Source organism: Triturus cristatus, chromosome 7, assembly GCF_964204655.1.
Source record: "Triturus cristatus chromosome 7, aTriCri1.1, whole genome shotgun sequence".
Taxonomy (NCBI): Eukaryota; Metazoa; Chordata; class Amphibia; order Caudata; family Salamandridae; genus Triturus; species Triturus cristatus.
The window spans coordinates 1,142,004,974-1,142,023,947 of NC_140590.1; the positions used below are offsets into that span (position 1 = coordinate 1,142,004,974).

The 18,974-nt window shown below is 46.0% G+C and overlaps 1 protein-coding gene and 1 long non-coding RNA gene across 6 annotated transcripts in view; one reads left to right on the plus strand and one right to left on the minus strand.

Annotated features, from left to right (window-relative positions):
• Window positions 1-18,974, plus strand: part of LOC146811255 (uncharacterized) — a 242,335-nt gene that overhangs the window by 176,989 nt on the left and 46,372 nt on the right. The gene's annotated exons all lie outside the window — the stretch shown is intronic.
• The window catches only part of RAB24 (RAB24, member RAS oncogene family), a 134,054-nt gene that overhangs the window by 32,833 nt on the left and 82,247 nt on the right, over window positions 1-18,974 (minus strand). For all 4 annotated transcript variants that reach the window (XM_085618322.1, XM_085618321.1, XM_085618320.1 and 1 more), the window contains 4 exons: window positions 5,058-5,136; window positions 1,479-1,546; window positions 1,239-1,338; window positions 523-573 (listed from right to left, as the gene is read on the minus strand). In XM_085618322.1, coding sequence (XP_085474448.1) covers window positions 523-573; window positions 1,239-1,338; window positions 1,479-1,546; window positions 5,058-5,136 — 298 coding nt within the window. The remainder of the gene's footprint in view (window positions 1-522; window positions 574-1,238; window positions 1,339-1,478; window positions 1,547-5,057; window positions 5,137-18,974) is intronic.

The window sequence follows — 18,974 nt, forward strand, 5'->3', positions numbered from 1 at the left end:
CAGTCACCCTGCACTGCAGAAGGAATGCATAAAAGACAAGTGAAAGAGAACACAGCATGTGGGACAGTCAGGTGTTTGAGAGAAGAAAGCAGCACACGAATGAGAGAGCTAGAAAACGAATGCACCCTCATAGTGTAGAATGAAAAAGAAACAAACATTGGCCAAGCGGGAAAAGGAAAGTGAAAGCAATTAAGCAAGGGAGTCGTGTGCGCACGCAAAAAAAAAAACCCGCAAGTGGTGCGCGCGAAAGGAGAGGCCTGTGCACGTTCACGCTCACATGCACGCAGGCTTTAGGCCACTCGAGAAGCACTTTGAAAACCCGCTAACTAAAGGTCTTGCCTGAGCTAGCGCATGCGCTAGCGCTCAGGAAAGACCTAAAAAGCGGTTATTCAAGAAAAGATTGGCGATAACTTGTCTACAAAGAAGCTCCATTTAAGCAAATACACACAATTTTCTCTCGCAACATACTTCATACATAGAACATTTTTTGCATCTATACAATTCTTTGGATGCAATACTCACCAACACTCTGTCCGGTTTTGCTGGAGGTTTCAAAGAGTTCAGCTTTGATCTCTACAGAGATAACAATTTCTTAGTGTTAATTAAAAATTCCAAACAACATTACATACAACAAGCAAAGTCGTCTTTTAAAACGGACTAGGAATAATAGGACGAACAGGCTGGAAAAAATAATTCTACTGCCTTAAGGATTAGTAAAACAGGAAAACAGACACTTCATTTTCAGCTCAACCTCTCTAGGTCAAGGTACCACAATCCACTGTTAAAAAGCACATCTTGCTTATAGGACAGAGAATCTACAAAGCAACTGCTGAATTATTGATCAGATATAAAGATCAAGTATGAGTTCTGTTTGGCTGCAGATCTGCAATTCAAGAGTGCAGATGTGCAGGTTCGTATCACTATGTGGCAGACAAAGCGCAAAACTTAGACTGGACCATGCCTGTTCCTGGTGACTAGAGTTGGGTATTTGTGTGTAATAAAGTCACATTGTGGGCACTGATCAGAATTTGGTGGGTGGGTCATATGTGTAGGACAATGCACAAAACCGTTCCAAGCTCGTGTGTGGGGTGCAAAGGAGCTGCTTGGGAAAGACCGGCATCGAAGTCAGCATCACGAATACATATGGGCATTGGGTTGGAGGGGGAAGAACAGTAACATAATACTGTCATTGCAACCTCAGCACTAACTGGGCAGGAAGTGATGGGCATAGAACATACCTTCGGTAAAATCTTGAACATCATGAAAGTCCACCTGCCGCCGACTTTTGTCACTCTCGACCAGGTCACTCTTTGTCCCACATAAATAAATACGGCAATGCTACGAAGAGAAAAGAGCAAGCTGAGCCTAGGATACTCTCCCCCTCTGTCGCTCTCTCTCAAAGTGCTCAGAGTAAGCACCAGCGAAGACAGAAACCGATCAAAGCACACACCCCAGTCTGACCCTATGCCCCAACTTACCTCCTCACAGCTCTTCAGTTCATTCACCCAAAATTTGACACGCTGGAAACTGGTGCTGTCTGTGAGATCTGCAACGGGTAGCACACTGTAAGCAGATATACAATAACAGGACACAAGCAGAACTATACCAACTGAAAGCAGAGTGTCAGCAGAGATTATGTAATAGGTGGCAGCATCAGTAACTATACGATAACAGGGAAACATTAAAGTAAAAAATTAAAGGTCTTTATACCACAAATCATGTCTTCTCTGTTTAAGTGTAGAACAACTATAGTAATATGTACTGTCATTACAGCTAGTATATTAGGAAGACAAAAATGTCACCAGAGCAAACACCTCAAAATGCATGGTTCCAGATTGTGAACACAGCCAACACACTAGGGAGCACAGTATCAACAATGCTACCATAGTGGGAAAAAGCAATCATTACAAGTAAGAGCATGGTGATGAAAAGAACGCTTGAATGAATCACAACAAATAGTGATCATTTGTTCCTGTATTCTAGCCCATTATTTTCACCCACTAAGCCACTCTAGAACTAAACCAGTCACATGCAAATTAGTCTTGGTACTGCTCCAACAGGAACAGTTCTGAACTGCCAGGCCATGTTTACACCAGCCAGGATCACCAGGCTGGTTCTGGCCTACCTAGACCTCATCAGTGAGGTACAGCTTGTGTTCTGTGGCACAAGGAGCAAGGGAAGCAGATCTGGCCATACCCATCATTCTTAGGGTATCTACTGCAACAGACAACAAGGTGATGGAATGAATGTTCGAATTAATCTCAGTCACTGCCAACTGCTCGAGCCAGATTCTGTTCCATTGGATGCCCTAATCGCGACAAGTACGCTAAGACATGGTCTCCGTCTAGAATGGCATAGTGGGGGACAATGTACTAGAATACGGCTTCAAGCAATCGCTAGTGGCTGAAATTCATTTAGGCACTCCTTCCATCCGATCTTGTTTGCTACAATAGAGCATTGATAACAGAGAGCACAACAACAGCAAAGACATACAACAAGCAGAGTTTTATCTAAGCTGGGACATTATTAAGGACGGACAGCATAGCTGCAGGATTATTTGGTATGATCAGTATCAGGCAATAATGGTTATAAATACTGTATATTTTAACAACTAACATATTTATACTAAACAAACATTCAACATTCTTGTAAATAAAGTCAAAGTTGTTTGTATTAGAACCATTAAACATACTTAAAGGTCAATAATATGCCTTAGGATGTGGATTTGGGATTCCACAAGATATATGCTTCTCTGTTAGCCAACTTTCCTGCTTCTTGTTCAACATAAATGTATGACCCAACTAAATCTATTTGTTCACATCCTAGCTGTGCAATACTACTTTGTAATTCTGACACTTTCTAAAAGATACAATGGAAGGTCATCTACATATTTCTTACATACTGCTACTAACACCCCCCAAAATGTAGCCAAACACTTTGGAACCGCCAACATGATGACCGGACCAAAAAACACGATTTTAATTGTTTCTGGAACCACACAGAGAACCGTTCTCTCAAACCAACATAGACAGCCATTATAGCAAATTCTAGCCTGAAGAGGGGAAATCATACCCTTCCTGGTCTGGCTAGGTTTATGCTAGAAACTTTCAGAAGCAAATAATCTTTGGACCAAACAGTTTTTGCAGGTGTAAGGAGACGGTCTCTTTTTTAAGGTAACCTGGTGTGAGGTAAAAGGTGGCTTTCTGCACAGTTGGAAAAGCTTTGAAGTACACTTGTGCTTACACAGGTAGCCAATGCAGCCTGCCAGGTGTTATATGAACTCAGCCATGCAGAGAGGTTATTACATTTTGTAGCAAGCAGGCCTGGATACCTCTCTAAGTAGACACACCTGCATTTCAGTTCCAGACAAAGTGCTAATAGAGAATAAATACAGACCCATAATTGTCTGGCCGTTTTATTACTCACTAAAGAACCTACAAGATATTTAACTAGCTAATTCACCTTTATCTTTTTTGTTTAAATTGGAAACTAGATACAGGAAGCCATATAAGAGCTAGAGACGGAGCTACTCTTATCTAAAAGGGGCTTCATGACTATCGATTGAAATTGCAACCCTGTACAGAGTGATTAAACTTGTTATGGCACAGTTCTGTTGGTTAGCATGTTTGATGCCAGATGAAGATCACTGGGAACCGCAATAGTTAATGGGCTACAGTCATCAATAATATTTGGCTGGTATGGAGAGAAAAGGTCAACGTCACAGAGGTTCCAGGATAAAACCGTACACATAGATGTGGTGAGCAATGTATGGACATGCAAACAGGGTAATCCATTCAGAGAAAAGATCAAAAGGGTCTGCATTAGTAACACATGCCTACCACGGAGGCAACGGGACATCCCATATAGAGAAGAGATGACAGAGCGATACTTTAAGGGGCGGGATGCCGCTTGCCCGAGATGCTTAGCACTGGGAGCCGAACTCGACCACATGCTGTGGGGGTGCCCGAAGCTTGGGACGTACTGGGCTGAGGTGGGGGAGCTTCTGAATGCAGTAGCTGACCAGGAGGTGGAGTTTGACATGGCGGCATGTTTACTGCTTTGGTTCCCTCACACGGCAAAGACGAAGGTGACGAGCAAATTCATTGACTTAGGTCTCATGTTGGCCCAGAGAGAAATTACATGGCACTGGAAATCCCGGGAGGGCCCATCAGTCGGGCGATGGATATCCGAGCTGCTGAAATGGTCTAGATGCGAGAGTGTGATTAGAAGGCGGCAGGCCACCAAGGCGGATAACGAGAAGGGGTTGGAGTGGGTAAGGGCTTGGGAGATGATCGTACAAGCTCTGCAGGATCACCGGCTGGAGCGTGCGGAGTACGAGCGTTCGGAGAGCGGAGTTCCTTGAGGCTGGGGAGACTATATGCAAACCCCGATGACTGGCACGCATTAGTGTTAGGAACCACTGGTAGGGCCCACATCAGCAGCAGTTAGGGGGTGGGGTGGGTTGGGGGGGGGGGGGGGGGGGGGGAGTTACTGGAGTATGGTTGTAGTGTTACGACGAGTTGGATTTGGGGAGAGAATCTGATAGGAATAAATGCAGAGGCTATCATGGGACATGGACCGGGCTTCGCTATGAGGAGATCGTTATGATAATTTGAATCACTGTCTTAATACGCCGCTCGGCCCCCGGGATGTGGGCTAAACGGCTGTGTGCATTGCTATAACGAGGGGTGTGATTTGAGATTATACGCGGGTGCCGGTTGCCCTAATGGATGTTTTGTTTAAAATGCTGCAATAAAAACATGTTTAAAAAAAAAAAAATAGAGAAGAGATGACAGAGCCCGATTTGTAGAAAAGAGGTTATGGCTATCCAAGCCCATACAAAATTATGTCACAAATACTACAGGAAGAGCAAGTATATCACTTGACCCAAGTGACCGAATTCTTTACTATGTTGCTAGTTTCAGTACTGTGAAACATTACCCCTTTCCTAAAACCTCATCTGACCACTTTTATTATGATTTATGAACTAATCACTGAGCAGCAAAAAAAAAATCACCTATTATACATATTTAGGAGCCTAGTTCTACATAACTTACCATAGCACACAACAGCAGCTCTTGCTCCGCGGTAGTAAATGCGACTCATGGCCTCATATCGCTCAGAGCCGGCTGTGTCCTGAATAGATCAAAAGAATAGATGATATTACTAGCTTTGAAGGACTACTTTGCAACTAGAGCAGACAGTGGAAGAATTCTCTCATTTCGGTGAACTAAGAATGGTACGTTCTCTTACAACCCAGCCTTTACCTCGCAGGTAAATACTATGCATGCCTTTTGTAGGTACTTCACAATTTGGGACTTTACCACATCATACTTTTATTTTTTTAAATGACAAACATTTGTGTGTGTGTGTGTAAGTAAATGTACATACATATATATGTACACACACACACACACACACACACACACACACACACATATATATCCACGCTCCCACAAAAATTACCAGCACTCGTGGGGGGTAAATCCTCGTTCAGATTTTAATGGCACACAATTTTACAAAACAAACACGTTTCAGCGGTAAGCCTTCCTCAGTGTTGGAGACCCCCGCGTTTGAAACTCATCATATATACATCATCACTCATAGCTAATTGAAGGTCATGCAAGGTAAGTCATTACAATGCCAGGCCATCCGGCTCACATTGCGTCCTGTTACCATGGTGCTTCCTTATACGAAGTGGTATGTTACTAAGGCTGTGCATGTTACTGTTAACACTCGCGCACAGCGCATGTGAAGCCTGTATGCCCTAGCGAGGCTTACAAATATACATTCCGATCACTGACCCCATGGCGCAATGCAAATTAACTACACCCCATATCGGCTCGCTTCCTTTCGCGCTCAGCATTTTAATATTTTGTGATTATACAGAAAACAGGTCACATATTTGTGCCCTAAATGGGCCGTATACACAAGTGTCAGTGCAGCCTAATTACGCCCTATCTGGGATCGCTTCCTCTGGCACTCAACATTTCAACATTTTATGATTGTCTTACATGTCGCATATTTGGGCCCTGTATGGGCCATGAACCAATGTACCTTCCCAGTGCGCCGGAAGGTTTCCCTAGCAGCCCCATTTGTCTATGGACCTCCTATTTGCTGCAGCATGCATGGCAAGTGTGGCCAAAATGCCACTCCACTTCCTAACAGCACCTACTCTGCCTGTTATCCTTCAAGTGCTATACATATTTACAAGTGGACCCCACGTTCCTCCCCCATATTGAGTCCTACCGGTTATTTCATTGCCAGATCTACAATATAGCGTGATTCCAGTCTCCGCAAGCGTTTCTCTCTATCTCCACCCCTCAAATTACGAGCCACGTGGTCAATGCAAAAGTATTTCACAATTTTCCTATTGCTATTATGGTGCGACTGAAAGTGTCTTGCGACAGGGTAACTGACATCCTTGTTTTGAATGGCTCTCTGATGCTCCAAAACACAGATTTTGGCAGGGTGTATAGTGCTGCCCACGTACCTCAGGCCACACGGGTGCATATTAGACAGTAAACTACATACGGTGTGTTTTAGTTCATGAACTTTCAGATATGTATCGGGTCCTTAAGACCTCCAATCATGTATGTTATTCCCTTTCTACAGTTGGCACACGCCTTGCACTCGCCACAGGGATAAGAACCTGCAATCCCTTGTAGTCCTCTCTGGACCTTCAAAGGTGGCAAGTGACTAACAACTAGGTGATCTTTGATGGAACGTGTTTTTCAAAAGGTCAGTGATGGGTATGTTGGCAGCTCCCGACCTATGACAATATCTGATTTTCCTATATTCCAGTTGGCCTGAAGTATTCTCCTCACCTTATTGGCTGCACAGGAAAAACTTGTTATCAGTCTAAGATTGTTTGTCGTCCCTAGATCTTCCTTTTTGGGCTCATCCTTCAATAAATCTAGTCTGGACTTCTCTTCTGTTCTATTCATTGCTCCTTTCAGGATCCCCTTCCGGTACCCTCTCGCTTTGAATCTCTTTATACTTTTCAATGCATCTTGTCTGAAGTCAACTTCCCTGGTGCTATTGTGTTTAATACGCAACAATTCCCAGTATGGGATACTGTTCTTTAAGTTATCTGGGTGACTACTCTGGCGTGCAGTACAGAGTTCCCAGCCATAGGCTTCCTAAACAGAGCTGTCTGAATTTTGCCATCAGCTACATAGATCCTCAGGTCCAGAAATGTAACCTCAGTTGAGCGGATATCGCTCGTAAACTGAAGGTTAAGATCGTAGGAATTTAAATATTCAATATATTGGGCTGCTGACTTCCTAGTGCCACACCAGATCAGAAAGAGTTCGTCGATGTAACGCCTCCAACTGACAGTCCTCTCTACCCATTTATCACAAGTGTCTGCCCATGCGGCCTGCCTCTTCCACCAGCCTATGAACAAGTTCATATAACTGGGGGTGAAGCAGGCTCCCATGGCAGGCCCTCACCATTGTCTAAAGATCTGGTCCTGAAAAATAAATATGTTGTTGTGCAGACAGAAATGTAGGAACTCTAATAACATTTCACTGTGTTCCAGAAACTTTAGAGGGCGATTTCTCAGGAAATATCTGATGGCAAAGATACCATCTTCATGCGCTATGCTAGTGTAGAAGCTAGCTACGTCGAGAGTTATCATTAGGAAATCTGGCTCTCATACAGTGACCTCAATGCATCTCAAGAAGTCCTTTGTATCCCTAGTGTACGAAGGTAATTCTAGTACAAAGGGGAACAAAAAGTAGTCAATGAATTTTGACTTTTGTTTAAGAAGGCCACCAATCGATGAAATTATTGGTCGGCCCGGAGGGTTCAAATTGTTCTTATGAACTTTCGGTAAATGATAGAATGTTGGTAGCCTAGGATAAGGTGTTGATAGGAAGTTGAACTCTTCCATTGAGCGCATGCCTTTAGTTTGCCACTTCATGATCAATTGTTCGAATTCAGTTATACTGTTCGTATATTCCATGGCTGCGATCGGTAAATAGTTCTCTTGATTATTCAGTTGGAGGAGAGCTTCATTGCAGTAGTTGGTTCGAGTTTGCAACACTACATTTCCACCCTTGTCTGAGGGTTTAATCACAATGGCTGAATCTGCCTCTAAGTCTTTGAGTGCCTGTCTTTATGCCTAAGTAAGGTTCCATTTACTTTTAGGTTCTTCCAAGCTCGCTCTCAGTTTTAATAGACCTTGGTTCACTTTATCGCAGAAGACATCTATAGTATGCACTGGTGTTTGCGGATAAAATATGGAGGTTGGTCTAAAGGGGCTTGGTGATCGCTCTTGTCTGATCCCCAACTTGGCCACCTATTCCACTGCTTCCGGGTGCATCTCTTCTCTCTGTGTCCCCTCATAACCCAACTCCTCGAGGACTGCAAGCATTTCTAGATCTTGCCCGCTAAAGAGATTTGTTCCGGTGGGCGGAGTCATGCTATTGCCTGCTCCAGAGTCTGTGCCTCTCATTTTGAAGAATTTAAATAATTTTTTGTTCCTCACGAATTTGAAAACGTCGATCAGCGTTTGAGCATATTCAAACCTGCTTGTTGGACAGAATGAGAGTCCTAGCTTAAGGACAGATTCTTCCACCGGTGTCAGTTCTTTCGGTGTCAGATTGATGCTCGTGAAGTTCTCCTCATCAACCCCGTTCTCTGTCTGAATTTCTGGTTGCGTTTGGGCCTGCATTGCCCCATCCTCGGTTGCCATCCGCCCCCTTCTTGTCCGTCTGTTGTTGGCTGCTCCGGGGGTCTTCCTTTGCCTCCCTGTAGCCATGTCTGCCGAATGAGGTTGAATTCCTCGTGAAAATGGGGCGGTATTGGACCACTTGCTCTTGCTCCACCACTTTCCTCCTCAGAATGCTCTGCGTTGGAAACTTCTGATACCGACGTGTCTCTTGGTTCAACCACCTTGCGGGACCTATTGTTCCGCAGATCTCGTCTTGGCACGTCGTACTTTCTGGTAAATGTGAGAATTCTACCCTGCTCGTAGTCCCGCGCGTCGCAGTCAAACTGTTGCAGTTTCCTTTGTTTGATCTTGATTTCATAATTTTCCAGGCGTTTTTTCATTTGTGCCCGCAGCTCATCATGTGTAGCTTTGTCACCCTCACCGGTGAATTTTTTTTTTGGCTTCTTCTATTGCTTTTACTGCCTGGTCTCTGTCACTCCGGGCAAACTTCACGAGGATTGCCAGCATCCCCTTTGAAGAATCAGCCGTGTATTCCGCCCACTCGTCTAGGGGTCCGGGTTTTCATACGCCGGGACCGTGTAGATCCTAAGTCCCCTAGGCACTCTGTTGACTTCGATGTAGTGTTGTAATGAAGTGGCCACCCACCACTTTGGCAGAAAGTGGAGCGTTGATATATATCTCCATATCCTACTGGCGTTCGCCAGTAGGTAGTAATAGCTAGGACCCATTATCTACGGGAAATCCGCAACATTCTATTTGGAATAACTTTTCAAAACTCTTGGCCCGCTCGGTTCCTATCCTGAAAGTCTCGGGGTGATTCATCAAGCGGGGGCCGAGAAAAAAAACTGGGGTCCCAAAACGTGTTTTCCCCATGCAATTTTCCATTGGGACCGTTAGTCGCAGCTACAGCCCGAACTGCTGAACGGAATTACACCAAATTTGGCAAAGAGGTAGCCCTTGGTTCACACTCGTGCCTTTTGGTTAAATGGTAAAATCCGTTCAGTAGTTCCCCGAGATATTCAAAAGTAAAAAGATAGATATATCTAGTGGCCGCGGATCCTCCAGAGCACGAGCTTTATGCTAATTGGCGGTCAAAACTTCAACCAGGAAGTGTTGGCAGCCATCTTGTGCATCGGTAACCGAGGCACAAGAAAGCAGTGAAAAAAACAAAACAAACGCAAAAAGGGGGCAGGGTAGAAACACCCTGACCCCCTAGGCCTGCTCAGGGGGTCCCACAAGGGATGCGCTTAGGATCCGCTCATCCCGCAGTGAAAAGAAAAAAAAAAAGAAAAAAGCGCGGTCAACCGCGCTTCGTTTTTAATTAGCCCCCGGGGGGGCCAAGTCCCGGGGGCAATATGCCTATTTGAATGGGGGGCCCAGAGGCGCCCCCGGGGCTTTAGTGAATTATGGGGGGGGCTCTCCGCTCCCCCCCCCCAGCCCCGGGATCCGTCACCCCCGGGGCCCGTCACCCCCGGGGCTTTAATATACATAGGTGGGGGGGCTCAAAGGCCCCCCCAAGCCCCGGGGACCACCACCACTGGGGCTTTTATTTTTAAAAATAAACCTGTACGGGGGGCTTGAGCCCCCCCACACGCCCCGGGACCACCACCTTCCCGGGGCACTAAATACTAAACATTACGGACCCCCAAGCCCTGGGGACCACCAGCCCCGGGGCTTTTATTTTTAAAAATAAACCTTTGGGGGGCACACCCCGGTGACGGCCACCTTCATGGGGCACTAAATATTTAACATAGGGGACCCATTATGGACCCCCAAGCCCTGGGGACCACCACCCCTGGGACTTTAAATGACGGCCCCCCTCCTGGAGCCTTGTCGTGTGCCTGGGGACCGCCACCCCTCAGGGCCGGCTCCTGCAATGTCCCTGGGTGCCCACCCCCGCGACACTGTAGTTTACAATGACAGGGAGTGAGCCTCGCGGCTCCCACCCTGTCATTGCAAACTGCTTTGCTTCATTGAAGTGATTGCAGGGAAACCTGCTCTCGCTTCAATGAAGCAAAGCAGATTGCCTTTCCACGTGGGGAGCAGCATGTTAGCCCCCCACGGTCCCCAACAGAGGTGGCCAGGCCCCGGGGGATTGGGTTCTCGGAGCCAGAATTGGCCCGGGAGGGGGGCCATGCAGCCCCCCTCCCCAATTTAAAAAAAAAAAAAAAAGGAGGCAGGCCGGCCCTGGGAGATGGGGTCCCCGGGGTCATAAATGGCCTGAAGAGGGGGGCTACGTAGCCCCCCTCCATAAAAATATTTTAAAAATTGGCCATGCCCCGGGGGATGGGGTCCCCGGGGACCGGAATTGGCCACAGGAGGGGGGCCACGTGGCCCCCTTCCCGTAAATATATATATATATATATTATTTTTTTTTAACTAGGGGGTCGGGCCCTGGGGGATGGGGTCCCCAGGACCCCAAAAAAGTAAAAGGAAGGGGGGCCACACAGCCCCCCTTTCAAAAATTTTTTGAAAAAAGACGTGATCGTCCCTAGGCCCCGCCCCCTCACAAAAACAATCTGGAAACACGCCCTGTGTCTCGTTTTAAAGTGGGGAATTAATTCCCCTTCAATACTGGGGGTCCCTGGGGGCCAACTAGCCCACCAGGAACCTCCAGTATGCGCCAGGGGGCTTCGTTGCAGAGAGGTATTCTGAGGCCATGCCCCTTTTTACACCTCTCTGCAACGCAGCTCTGTGGCGCTTAATGGAGGTAGCTGGTGGGCTAGTTGCACCCCAGGGACCCACAGGATTGAAGGGGAATGAATCCCCCAACTTAAAACGCACCACGTGCGCGTTTGCACAGTGGTGAAGGGCGGGGGCGCGGCCAGAGGAGACATGTGCAAACACGCCCTTTGGCTTGTTTTAAGTTGGGGAATTAATTCCCCGTCAATCCGGAGGGCCCCTAGGGGCCAATTAGCCCACCAGGTGCTTCCAGTAAGCGCCACTTCGCTGCGTTGGAGAGGTGGTCCAGGCTGTGACACTTTTTACACCTCTCTGCAACGTAGCTCTGTGGCGCTAACTGGAGATACCTGGTGAGCTAGTTGGACCCAAGGGACACTGAGGATTCAAGGGGACTTTATCCCCCAAATTAAAATAGCAAACGCGCCCTGTGGTGCATTTTAAGAGGTAGTTTTAATCCCCCTGCCCTAATATGTACTAGGAGCTTACAGAGGAGGCCATTCTATCACAGGGTTACCCCAACGCATAGTGTTCCCTAGTGTATGTAGGTGTTTTAGCTGTATTCTAAGTGTCTTTTAGCATAGCACTGGCTCTAGGATTGGTTAGTCAGAGTCAGTTACCACCAGTACCCATCTGAAAAAGTTGAGGGTACTGGATGATTTTGCAACAAGGCCTCTTTCTGCTCCTCTGTTCTTTCTGCAGGTCTTCCTTCTTCCTGCACTTTTGTTCGTCTTTGTGTACTTCTTTTGCTTCTTTCTGCATTTCTTTTCCTTCTTTCTATGTGTTTTTTCTTCTTTCTTCACATGTCCTACCTCCGTAGGCGTAGTTAGAAACTAGCATTTAAAACACCTTAGAAATGAACTGAAAAAAACATAGGTTTCAGGCACGTTATAATTACAAATTAGCATTTAAAAATCTTAGAAATTCACTGAAAAAACCATAGTTTTCAGGGGGGTTATAGTTAGTTGGACATTTCACTCGTACAAAACCATTGAAATTCCTCCGTTATAGTTAGTTCTGCTAACTATAACTCGCGCGCCCGCAATCCACTGCTGATGACGTCACATATTACATCATTCATGACATGGATATATATATATATATATATATATATATATATTCAAAGCAACACGCGCTCCTGCAGCAGCGTAATCCGGGCCACACCAACAAATGCTTGTTAAAAACATTTCCTTTATTTAAGAATAATAGGCATGACGCGTTTCGAGTCAGCAGACTCTTAATCATATGCCGTGATGTTGTATCGGTGGGTTCGTTAGAGTTTAAATAACGTGACTTTTAGACATTGAAAAGGGACATCAGTCCATGCTTCCAAACTGAATTTAAAGAGGCAGTTAATTCATGATTTTCAGTTCGTAATTTGTACCAAGTTTTAACAATGTGTGTGTGAGTGTGTGTGTATATATATATATATATATATATATATATATATATATATATATATATATATATATATGTACACACACACACACACACACACACACACACACACAAACACTCCTCACTCAGAAAAGGAATGACAACACCACGTCTTGACAATCTATATCAGATTTTAATCTTCGGCAGTGTCGGACGCGTTTCGCCTGAACCAGCAGGCTTGTTCACCAACAGTTTTGCCAAAAAAAACACCATTTTAAAGCTGTGCACATGAAGTGCAATGGAGAACAGACTCGTAGTTCATTTAAAATTCACCATCAAAGCAAGAACAGACATAACGGAATTTGTGTCAATAAAAAAATCAAGATAGTTCATGTACTTTTAAATTACCCTACGTAAATACGCAATGAATACTAAACTCCTTATTATTTAATTCGACACAAAATACCGCAAGTGTTGCCCTGGTGAAACGCGTTTGGCTGATTTTATTTGTGTTGGGAGCAAGAGGTTTTTATGTTCATCCACTCTGCAAATATAAGGACTGAGCTTGTTTGCGTGTGGCTTCTTCATTTTGGGCAACTCTTGGTTTTTCATGTTTGCGGCCAGCCTAGCCGCGAGGAAGCCCCACCGCCGATTCAGCGGGTCTACAGTGCCGGGAACAAAGAGGCGCTGTAGAGCAACAAGCCCGCTTTGTGGATTGGATATTGGTTGGACAGTAAGCCCTGGAGCCCCTAACATGCCCACTGGGGTTTAACATTAACATTTGGTGGCACGGCAACACCCACTTGGGTTGATTATGGTAGAACTACATTAACCAACATTCGTAGCGCACACGCCCACATGGGCGGGGATATTTAAACAGTGCGTAGGTGATTCCACTTTGTTGCGGTTCTCCACCGCCAGTGATCAAGGGCTGGACAATGCCCGAAACGCGTTTGGCTGATTTTATTTGTGTAGGGGGCAAGAGGTTTTTATGTTCATCCACTTTGCAAATATAAGGACTGAGCTTGTTTGCGTGTGGCTTCTTCATTTGGGGCAACTCTTGGTTTTTCATATATATATATCTTAGATACCACATTCACCAGCCTCGATAATCCTTCCGGAGCTTTGCGAAGTAAGTACACGAACCAATTTAAAGTGCAAGTCAATTTATTTGCCCAGAGCGACGGCCATAACGTTTCGGCTCCCTAGAGTCTTGTTCACATGACAGCGTTTAACCAATAGTGTCACATATTTAAAGTGCCAGTGTTGATTACGTATATCGTCACATGGGGGAGTCATCATAGACATAGAAAAAATATATATACACAATGGATATCTACACAGTAATGGCATATAAACCACACGGGAATAAACTTATATTGTACACGACGTATTGGGTACTGAGAAATAAAGAACATGCTCGAACCTAACGGCATGAATGCCGATTTGTCCCCACTAAATAATACTAAAATAGTTAGACAGCATCATGTTCATATTCTACAGTGTACCGTCGACAAGGTCAATAATGCAACCTGGTGACAATTACTGTTGGTGGTACAACAACCTCCCCATGTTCAATGTGACGAAAATAGTTTAAAGTGCAATTTTAAAGTGTATCAGTGCCTGTGTTAATAAAAAATCCATAGAATATAATGGATGCTCATATTCGAATATAGTCATAACCAACAGTGCATCACATGAAGTCAAAATGACCCATAAAATAACATCAAAATAATCACAAATACAAAAATTCATAAATTTAAGGAGTCGGAGTCAGGTGGGGCTTTTAAAATTAGCACAATGATGTTGGTGATACGGTTTTGGCCAATTGGGAATCATCATTATCCACCCCAAAACAATACATTTGTTTAACGGAATGGTTGGTGAGTACAGATGTGCAAATACGCAGAATATTCATATAAAGTACAATTAATCCATAATAAATAGTAAAATACTACATAAATAGCCATAAAATAAAACTAATAAATAGGTTTAAGACAAATGGCTAAAAGGATAAAAATTGCCATATATACATCAGATTCCAATTCTTGTCAAAAGTATTATGGATAAAATCCAATACAAAATAACAAAGTATGCAATCATCACCAAATGGTATCATTATACATAAAGGTTCAAACCAAACAGTGTAGATGAATTTAGCCTAAACATGTGTGTAAATCCTCCGTCATATTGAGACCTGATGGTGCCTTGGTATTAAGTTGTAAAATGTAGCGTGTTTCCAATCTACGCAAACTAGTCTCACGGTCCCCTCCCCTACGGCTAGGCTCAATAGTATCAATTACATAGTAATTGAGTCCCCTAGTGTCACTTTTATGGGCTTCCTTGAAGTGTCTCACAACAGGGTAGGTGTTATCTTGGTTGGAAATAGCACGTAAGTGTTGCAATATACGTTTGTGTACTGGTAATTTTGTGCTACCCACATAACGGAGTTTACATGGGCAAGTGAGGACATAAATCGCATATTCGGTTTTACAAGTCAACAACTTATTGATCTTGTGTTGTCTGTTGCTGAATGGTTCAGTGAATGTTTTAGTATTGGTACCATGGGTACATGTCTTACATGTCTTACACTTCTAGAACCCGCTATGGAGTTGTAACCAGGAAGTCTTGTCAATAGTTTCTTGATTTGTGTTAACCAAGGCTTCTCTTATGGTAGGGGCCCTACTGTAAGTGATCAATGCTCGATGAGGGAGCAAAGGGCCAATGATAGGATCACTCTGTACAATGGGCCAATTTCTGTTTATGATCCTGCGTAAATCTGCTTGTTGTTTACTATAGCCCATGATAATTCTAAAGGCATCAACTGAATTTTTGTCTTTCCTCACTTGATTATTTTGTATTGTTGCAACACATGTAGTACTAATAGTGGGTTTTAACAATTCATCACGATTGAGGTTATTAGTTCTTGCTATGGCACTATCAATAATACCAATAGAATAGCCTCTTTCCCTGAACCTTTGTTTACTCAGAACCTGTGCTGCTTTGAGATCAGTAACATTGCTGCATACTCTCTCTCTCTATATATATATATATACATACATACAGACACACCCCCACACACACACACACACATACATAATCAACGAATCGACGATCGGTACAATGGCATGCTTAGGATAATATGTGAATTAGTAACATGTATATATATGTTCATATGAAAGGGAACATTTTCTATGTACAATGTCAGCTGTATATAATGTATAGGAGATATTGCCCACATGGGCGGAATGTTAAAATTGCAAAAACTTAGGGGCTGATTATGATGGAGGTTGGATGAGCGTCCGACCACCATCCTGTCAAGAACGGGACCGGCGAACAGGGAGTCCGCGGTCCTGCGCTGTCGGAAACATGTCTTAGTATTGAGGCTTGTGCTGCGGCCTGAAACATCATTGATGACATCTTAAATAACATCACTGATTAGATCGTTCAGTGAATGTGAGTGTTTTTTAAAAGTTACTGAGTGTTAAACATATATACTAAGATAACTGGCTGTGGGAGTGCCTGTATCGGTGAGTGAGTAGGTGAGTAAGTGCTGTATAGAAGAGTCAGGGGGTATGAGAGATTGTATACATGAGTGAGTGGGTGTGAGTTTTTCTATGGGTGAAAGTGGGTGTGCCAGTGGCTGTGAATAAGTGCCTGAATGGGTGACAGAGCAGGTATATAAGTGTCTGTATGGGTGAGTGACAGGGCACATGAGTGGCTGAATGGGTGTGTACATGGGTGTATGGGTGCGTCGGTGGGTGTATGGGTGCGTCGGTGGGTGTATGGCTGAGTAAGTGGCTGTATGGGCGGGTGTGAGTGGCTGTATGGGTAAGTGAATGCAAGCGAGGTTGTATAGGAGAGAACGTGCTGGTCTCTGTGACTATAGGTGAGTGATTACATGATGGTGTGAGTGGCTGTATGAAGATGGCTCTGTATATACTATACCAAAAGGAGGTATAGTGTGCACAGAGTCCAGTGGAATCCCAAAGGTAGGCAGAGGTATAAGTAGATAGCAGCTTGCTTACTATTTGTGGTAGTGTGGGCGAGCAGTAAGGCTTTATCAGAGAGTAGTGTTAAGCATTTGTTTTACACACTCAGGCAGCAAATGATGTCAAATGCAAAAAGAACGGGGGGAGGAGCCAAGATGGCGACCGGAGCAGACGCTTGAGCGCCCGGCTCCGTCGGTCCGTGGCCTCGGACTACTATCCTGATGCCCATCCTCGCCGATTCTCGAGGTGCACCGTGTGCGAAGACGCGCTGACCGCGCTGCTGCTTTCCCGGAGTCTTAACCCGCCCGGATGCCCGAGTTCTGGGTGCTTTTGTCCTCGGCACTGAAACCCTGCGCCCTTACGGCCTTTGCCTGCCTCCTGGAAGCTCCGCAGTTACCGGACCAGCTAGCGCTAACCTGAGCCCCGCGGTCCCGATCTCGCCTCGCACCATGGATCGTTGCCTGATGAGCCCGGGGAGAGACGGCCGGACACCTTCTGCACCCTGTGCCTGACGGGCTGGAGCTGTGGGGTGGGCCCCGGTGCGGTGAGTCTCCTGCCCCGCTCTGAGGACCGAGCTGTGGGGGGCTGCTGCCCCCTTTGCCTATTGCCTAGCCAGCGGCGAGGGGGACCGGCGAGAAGATAAGCGACTGTCGGCCTTTCCTGTTGCGGCGTAGACCTGAGGGGAATTGACCCCTTGCCACGACCCCCCCCCCTGGCCACTGCACCGTATAGCGGCAAAACATGGCGTTGAGTGCCTGCTCGCGGCTGGGGGGTGACACTCCGGTCTCGCCCGCTGCTCACTTCGCCCTCCCTCTTCCGGACACCAGCTCCACAGTGCCGTCCCGGATTGCTGCCGATGTTGGGGCCCGGCTTCCGCTGACATGCGGCTCCGTTCTGGCTGTCCTGCGGGACTTTCAACTACAGATGTGCGCTGGCCTGCAGGCGCTGAGTGAGAGGTTTGACCCCATACTGTCGGCTGCGGGCCGTGGGCGCACTGTTTGTCATCCACAGGGCGTGGGTCCTTCGGTGCTCTTGTCCGCTTGCGGGGAAGCAGCGGCGGTGTATGACTGTGCTACACTGGTGCCTTCATCTAGCGCTCCCGGCGCCCAGGGTCCACCGCTCTCCACCTCAACCGCGGATATTTTGTCCCCCTGGTCATGGCTGCCTGCTTTATTGTTCCCTGCCTCACCGCGTCCGCGAGGCTATCCTGCTGAGCGATACCTAACGGCCTCGAGGGACCGTCCGCGGTGGCCCACTGCTGCCTTTTTGTGGAACTCCTGTACCTTACTTGCCAGGTTTGGATTTTATGTGGTGCAACGAGGGACCTCAATCGATGGTCGGCGGCCATTTCGTGATCCTACTTCACCATCCTCTCACAAGCGGCCATCTTGTCTTTGTCTGCTCGGGACACGGGGCCTTCACGCAGGAGCTGGTTTAATCCCAAGCCCGCGATCGGGCCAGGGCTAGACTGACTTCTATCGCTATGGTTTATGGACGGGCTGGCCTGGGACTGGGACTGTATGTAGGTTTTGCGCGCACTCGTCGCGACTTGTATCTCTTGCTTAAACTGTGGTGCCATGGTATCTTTGCATGCCGTTTTTTGGCGTAGAGGGCTCTCAGTGTGTGGGGGCCATAACTGGCTGATGGTTCGGGGCGCTCTGGTGTCCAGTGGGCTCCTCCCCACCTTCTTTTTTGTTTTCTTCCCTTCTTTACTCTGTTCCTACTTTCTCTCTTCTCTATATTTCGGGTTCCTTGGGCGACAGGCACTATGCTGGGGGGGGGGTAGGCCGTAGCCTCCGCATTGGTGTAGGGTGGGGGGGTAATACTCTGTTCTCAATTAGTTCTATGGGCCTTTTTTCTTTTATGTCTCTGTGCTCTACTTTCTTCGATTCGGGGTCCGGGTGTGGGGTGGATCGAGTGGGGGCGGCTCTGGAGGGGTGCGTACTTGCTCATGTGACTATCCTGATATATCTCTGCACCGCCTCACTGATTGAGATTTTACTCCCATTGTTGTTCTTACTGATGTTGCTGCTCGCCCGTGTGGTGAAGCTATCTTGCGGACTCGAATCTACTTTGCTCTTATCCTTCATTGACTTTTTTTTCTCTGAGAAAATTATCAAAAAACTTAAAATTAACCTTCACCTCTCCTTCCCCGGGTTTCAAAGATATCTCCAGTATGTGACTCATAACCGGTTGTTAATCCTGACCGTTGATGCACGGGGGCTGTAATGTGGGTATCAGTGCTT